The sequence below is a fragment of the Peromyscus californicus genome, unplaced genomic scaffold, assembly GCF_007827085.1.
Source record: "Peromyscus californicus insignis strain IS unplaced genomic scaffold, ASM782708v3 Scaffold_8__1_contigs__length_139910024, whole genome shotgun sequence".
Lineage (NCBI taxonomy): Eukaryota > Metazoa > Chordata > Mammalia > Rodentia > Cricetidae > Peromyscus > Peromyscus californicus.
In genome coordinates this window covers 45231331-45238496 of record NW_026294606.1, presented here as the reverse complement: position 1 = coordinate 45238496, position 7166 = coordinate 45231331, and the positions used below count along the sequence as shown (strand labels likewise).

Below are 7166 nucleotides of genomic sequence, written 5' to 3'. Positions count from 1 at the left end.
TCTCTAAAATTATATTTTCAGTTTTCCAACAGATAAAGATTGAAAACTTGGACATACTGACATTTCCATGCAGGAAAAATTCATGTTGAGACAATATAAACTTCACAGAAAAATTGTTTTTTCATAGGTTATTGTTTTTATGTTCATTTTCTTACCTACAGTCTGACTTGTTTCTACCCCCAACTTAGTACTTATTTAGATTTTACTTAAGAATACAGATTATAACCTAAATAGTCAGTGATTTTCCAGCTCTGTTCTTAATCCAAACTCACTGAACTGAAATAGTAATTGTCTGCAGCACTGCATTTACACTTTACTAATGTATTTCATCATAACATACATTTTTTTCATGTACCACCACCCTAAGTCACATTACCCTGCAATAACTGGCCTCAGCACTGCATTATGGTTGAACTGGTATCCCCTTTGCTTCTCTATACATAAGGTATTGTCATACTGTCAAAAAGGTATTGTCATACTAGAAAACACAAGTTATTAGAAGGGATAGTTCCAACTTTCTATTTCAAAGCCAACAATTTCCCTGACTTCCCAGCCACTCTCCCAACATGGATATATATCTGAAATGTTTAATTAGAAAAACTATCCAAACACAGGTCAATTTTATATAAAATATTTAATTTTTAAAACACAGGCTATTCATGTCACATAAATAGTTCCAATTTTAGGTTAGCTGCTTATGGCCAGCAGAAATACGTGTGACGAGTAAGAATAATTTAGATACTTTCCCTTATAGTAAAGTCAGAGGCTCTAATACCATATTAAAATTTCAGAGACTTGAATACTCTATTTTGCTAAATTTCAAAACATTTCTTCACTTCCTCTAATGTTTTATTAATTTGTTAGTACTCAATATTCAAATAAAGGCAAAATATTTTTTCTTCCATTAATTTTGTTACATCAACAAAAATACCACCAAAAATAAAATGGTCAACTGAAAACTCATTTTATAGGCATAAAGTAAAAATTATCTTCTTTAACATATTCTTACTGGTTCCTGAATCATGTTTTTAAATGCAGGGTCACAAAACAGATAAAGGGCACGAGGTTAAACTGGCTTTTTGTAACAATTTTTCCTATTTAAGATTCCAATTAAAAATGTAGAACAGTGAAAATTGTCAATTGGCACACTCAGTTTCTCAGAGTTTCTAAGTCTATTAGTGATGAGGGAGATGCTGGTTATTTACCTTTGGTTCCTTTCCAGAAATAGAATTTTGTGTTTGTGTGTGAATGTAAAACAGTGAGACTTGACAACATTAGTTATTCTTTCTCGGTTGATTTTAATAGAAGAAAAAATATGAAACGACCTAATAGCACTGCTCTAATCTGGCAGAAGTTACAGTAAATTTCACAAAATTGAAAGGAAGAGGGAAGGTTTTTCTCTCAGTTTTCTTTTTGCTATACTAAATTAAATCTAGGACATGTTTCTACTTAAGTTGACTTTTAAAAACAATTACATAACTTAAACTACGGTGTTTGCCACCCTCCTTCTGTGAAGTTTAATACATTTATTATGTGAATCATTATTACATACTCACTTCAAAAATCCTATCCTCCACGTAGAAACTAGGTCAGTATGGCAGCCCGAAAGAAAAGAGTACTCTAAAATTCTCATTCAGCTATTATTTTCAACCACTGAAGTGATTTAAAAAAAAAAAAAAAAATAGTACTTCCCAGAAGTAACAAAAGGTACTGAGTTCTCCCTTTCTTTTCTCTTACACCCCTACCAAGAGAAGGTAACAGTGAAAGTTAACACAGCCAAAAGACAGGCAGAAAAAGACATGTGACAGGCAGAGGGAATGGACCTAACAGAACTGGCCAGGCGACTCCTAAAAACTGAGAGCTTCCTGCCTCTTCAACACAATGCAGACTCCCTTTAAAGACAAGTGGGTGTACAGGCTAACTTCATCCTCAGTCCTTAAGCTTAGCAGTTAAGGCACTTACTCAACCCCTCCCACCCTACCCATAGTTTTCATATAAAAACCACTATTTCATTTGAATGAATTTTGCTGGGTTATGGTAACCTGAAAAACAAAACAAAAATAATGTTGACCATTTTTTTATATAAAACTGTTGCATCAAGAGAAAGGTTGTGTTTTATTTTCTGAAATGAGCACAAAGTACACCTTTCACAATAACACTGAAAGCAGGTGCAAAGACTGACAGTGACCTTTGACTAAAGGTAGCTTCATAAAAAGAAAATACCAAATAAATCAGTGCCCTTTCTGATTGTTGTAAAACTGGAAGGGTGAGGGAAGGGGTTGGTTGTTACATAAAAGTTGGTCCAAACTTACAAAAAAAAAGCACAAGTGTGCATAGTTCAGAAGATCTGCAAAGGGCCATAAAAACATTACGTCCCTAATGTTAGCATCCACTTAAAACTGCAAGAATACAAAAGAAAACTGTTAACTAAAATCTGTGACGATGTACAATCAATAGAGCTAGTTTTAAGAACAGCATGAATTTAAGCAAAGGTTTTTTTTGTTTGTTTTGTTTTTTCACTATTGTATGCAAGACCCTTTTCCACATAAAAATAAAGCTGTTGTTGAATTAATATTATTCAAGTCTCTTGGATTGCTGCCTGAAATTGCAGCTAGAAAAGTCTTTCCAGATAAAAATGATGTGCCTGAGGAAAAACAGATACTCAGTATGGTAACCCTCTGCCTCGACCTCTGCCAGCTGATGTGCTAATGTGTCCTCTGTATCCTTGTGAGTATCCAGGTCCTTGGGCAGGAGAAGTCCAGGTCTGCCCATGCATAAGACTAGGGCCACCTGGATTATCCTGTAAGTTACCACCATAGTTATAGTTGTGCATCTTTGCTGGCAAGGGATGAGTACTCTCTGGCCCTGTGGAAGGGTCGTTGCTGTTTGTGAGGACTGCGATAGGACCATGGCTATATTCAAATCTATGGTCCTTGTCTCCACTAAACAACATGGGACCAGCATTGAGGTAAATGTCTCCATATCCAGCTACTGAACTGGGAAATGACTCAGAAAAGGCAGAAGCTTGAGGTGGACCACCAGTGTGAGATGAAGCAGTACTGTAGTTCTCCAAGGACTGAATATCTGAGTTTCCAATGAAACTACGTGGTTCCAATGGTGCGGCAGCAGAGCTACTTCCTAGACCATCACTGCTAACATAAGGAGCGGCAGAGAAAGAAGATCCAAAGTTGTCCTTATAGTCTGAAGTGGGCACATACGTGTCTCCTGTGGGATAATCAATACCACCTTCTCTTTTGGGATCATCCTGGGGCTGGTGTTGAGCAAGCAGCTGTAAGAGGGCTGCTTTCACTCCAGCATGAGGGTCAGTTAGTGAAGAACTAGTGGTGGGTACATGCTGGTTTTCTGTCCGATAATCCAGGTCCTCCTCAGTAACTGGTGGTGGTTCAGGAGGTTCAGGAGGTCGTTGATCAGGAGGCAGAATCCGAGGCCGGTCTGGTTCTGGTGTCAGCTCCAATATTCTCCTGTCCTGGTGTTGGATGAGGTCATCTTGCCCTAAGTGAAACAAAACCAAGAAGAGTCAAAAGCTACTATGGAAAATGAAATACTCAAAATAAGTGGTCCCAAGAATGATCAGACATCCCATCTCTGACAAATGTCAAATGCAAAAGACGACCTCACAAGTGCACATGTTGCCCACCACCACTTAAACACGAGGTCACCAAAAAAATACACTACTCGGTTTTTCAAAGGTACTCCACATGTTCATACTTAATGCTTGAGGAGTAAGTTACTACACATACAAATACTTATCCTTTTGGGTCAAACATCCTTTTGTATTCAGAACAAAGGGTTATTGGAAAGTTACCTTAGAAAAAAATCTATAGTATTCATAATGAATAATATGGACAACCTGCTAAACAATATGCTCCAAAAAGTAAACAGAGTAGGTCACTTGCTATCTGTCCTTATAAATGTCAGAGAACGCCACAGATATCAACAACTATTAGCAAACCACTCACCAGATCCCGGAGTGCTAGGTTCTGGAGGTGGCCTGAGTTGTAAAGGAGCTTCATGTCCCGATCCATTTTCCCTCTCTTCTAGCATGACATCTTTCTGTTTTGACTGTTGAGCCTTTATTAACTGAGTCAAGAGAACTGCAAATGCACTCTGCACAGCAGCTTGGGCGGCATCAGTTTCCACTTTAGGCTGGATGGTCTGTGAAGGCTGAATTCCTCCCAATGACTTTGAAGACTCCTGTTGTGGTGTTGATGGATCTGTCTGTTTTTCACCTGTTGCCAAAATTCCAGCAGGAAGGTTTATTTTATTTAGCTGCTGTTGAGTCTCAGAGTTTACCTTAATGTTCAACACTTGGACAAAATCAGCCATATTAACACTTGATTTAGATTGTAGTAGGTTTAGAAGAATTGCCAATTCACTGTGGTTTAACGGCTGTCCAGGGCCTGTTATTACTAAAGACAAAATGTATTAATTAGAACTGCCATAATTCATAGATTTCCCAACCCCCACAATGTCTTCATTACACAGCATTAAAATGACATCTGAGGCAGGGCGTTCAGAAACAATTTGAGAAGGGTACTTCAGTCTATTCATCACTACAGTCTATTTTGGGTATTCCCCATTATAAGTATATGTTTCAAAAGAGAAATTAAGACTACCACCAGACCACATGCACAGACTGAACCAAGAACTATCACCTTGTGGGTTAGAAATGACAACTGTTAACAATGTCAGGTACTTTCTAAGCATTTTGTAGTCTTTATCCCTCACAGCTACTTTATAAAGCAAGATCTATTATCAGCCTAAAAGAGTGGGTAATTTGCCAAAGGTCCTGGATTCTGAAATGTAATTCTGAATAGTCTCTGAATTCTTTATTATGCTATACCACTTCTCTAAAGTGAAGTTAACTTTGTAGATATTGAAACTAGAATATTTTACTGACCATGAGAAAAATCTCTGTATTTTTAAAAATAATTTATTTATTTTTATTTTATGAGCATTGGTGTTTTACATGCATGTATGTCAATGTGGGTGTCAGATCCCCTGGAACCAGAGATACAGACAGTTATGAGCTGCCATGTGCGTGCTGGGAATTGAACCTGTGTTCTCTGGAAGAACAGCCATTACTCTTAACCTCTGAGCCATCTCTCCAGCCCCTAAATCTTTGTATTTTTATTCAAACTACTTTTTTTAAAGTTAGGCCATTTGGGGTTAGAATGGCCTACACAAACATGCATGTTGCATATTAATTCATTACCAGCAATACACATTTAGTCAATTTTCTTTATCCAATATTCAGTCTAGAACTGGCAGATTCCTGGGTTATTGAGGGAAACCTAGATTTCATTTTATAAAAGCTGTCAACTAGCCAAGCATGGTGGCATACATCTTTAATCCCAGCCTGTGGGAGGCAGAAATGGGTGGAACTTTGTGAGTCTAAGGCCAACCTGGTTACAAAGAAAATTCCACGATAGCCAGGGCTACACAATGAAACCCTACCGATAAATACGTACATAAAGTGAATAAATGGATGAATGAAATAACTTAGTATAAAGTATCCTTTTAAACAACAGGTTCCAATCTTTTAAAATACAGCTTCTTAGCAAGGATGACATAAAAACATCGATCAATAGGATAAAGAACTTCTATTGCAGTTTTGGCTGTCTGCCTATATTTTCTATGCCTTAAGCATCCATAGAAATTAAATACTGAACCTCACAGACTATTAATGAATGGTATACTGAGTCCTAAACTAGGAAAAAAGGAAAAAGAAATCTGACCAATCATCACAAATACATGTCTTGAGACTGCTTAACTCCGCAGTGTGAGTAGCAATGAAACCTTTGTGCTAGCACAAACAATAAAGGGATGCCAAGCTTACCAAAGAAGCCACAGTGTTCACCTTTTTGCCATAATGTTTTAGCAGTAGAAAAAACACATTCAACACAGGCCATGTAGCAATGTGAACAAAACAAGCCACAAAAGCATTACTGACCAGGTGCTACACTTGAGTTGCTTTGAGATTTCAATTGTGCAGGTGGTAGCACACCTTGGGGTGTGTTAGTTCTGCTGTCATCTAAGCCCAGAGACAGGTCCTTTCTGGGGGCTTTGATTGTGGAAAGATCATCAGTCATGCCCATCTGTTTCTGTCTTCTTCGCTTTTTACTCCATAATTCATGACAATCTTGCCACAAAGGAAGGCTGAAAAAGATAGATGAATACTAAATCACAAATGCCATAACAAGAAATGCTAATGTTACAATGTACCACTAAAGCCATACCCTCCCGCAAACCATTCTGGAAGACTTCATACATACATACACACATTTAGTAAAATTCCATCATACTTTGTGGTTTTAACTTTAATAATGGACTAATTATTTTTCTTTTTATTTGTCCTAATTTTTTACTGTTTAAAAATTTTATTCATGCATATAATGTACATCCCACATTCCCTCCCCTCAAGTTTCTTCCCTATCTCCCCTAAACCTCTATTCCCTCTCTCTCTCTTTCTCTCATAACTCACTAAGTCCACTTAGTGCTACCAATATGTGCATGGATAAAGGGCTAACTGCTGGAACAGGGGTAAACTCTAAAGGGGCCACAGCCCTGAAGAAAAAGGTGACTCTTCCTTTCACAATAGCCATTAATTGCCAGTATCTCCTCTGTTGAGAGTGGCCTTCACGACCCACTTCCTCCCTCCACACTGGGATTCTGTCTGGCTTGATCCCATGTGGGCCTAATGCATACAATCACAGCTGATGTGCATTCATACACACAAGTGCCCTGTTGTAGAGATGAACTACTTTTGTCTTCTGAATAATCAAATAATTGTCCATCAAAATTATGAAGAATACATATTAATAAAATCTGGCTATTATCCTTCATACAACTTTTTATAAGCAGTTCTTACAGTACACTGTACACTGACCAGGATTTGAAAAAGGATGCAGAAACACACTATCTGTAGAAGCCAGACATGAATAAAAGGAGAGGAGAGCCTAGAGCATCAGATTCGTACAGAACTTTGTAGTAAAACCTCTTCCCTTTTTAGTCACGTAGTTCCTACCATTACCAACTGCGTTGAAAAGAAACTGATTCTGCAGATGAGTCTCAAGAATGGGTAATTCAGACACAGAGAAGCTCATTACTCATCAACAGAGGTCCATGTGATTAGGAACTGCCAA

At 37.8% G+C, this 7166-nt stretch overlaps 1 protein-coding gene across 4 annotated transcripts in view; it reads right to left on the bottom strand.

Moving 5' to 3' along the window:
• Positions 1-615: 615 nt before the first annotated feature.
• The window catches only part of Cdk13 (cyclin dependent kinase 13), a 102615-nt gene continuing 96064 nt past the window's right edge, over positions 616-7166 (bottom strand). For 2 of the 4 annotated variants that reach the window (XM_052729269.1, XM_052729270.1), the window contains 3 exons: positions 5975-6180; positions 3981-4430; positions 616-3513 (listed from right to left, as the gene is read on the bottom strand). In XM_052729269.1, the coding sequence (XP_052585229.1) occupies positions 2663-3513; positions 3981-4430; positions 5975-6180 (1507 nt within the window). In that variant the 3' untranslated portion in view covers positions 616-2662. The remainder of the gene's footprint in view (positions 3514-3980; positions 4431-5974; positions 6181-7166) is intronic. The other 2 variants (XM_052729271.1, XM_052729272.1) reach the window with 1 other exon arrangement.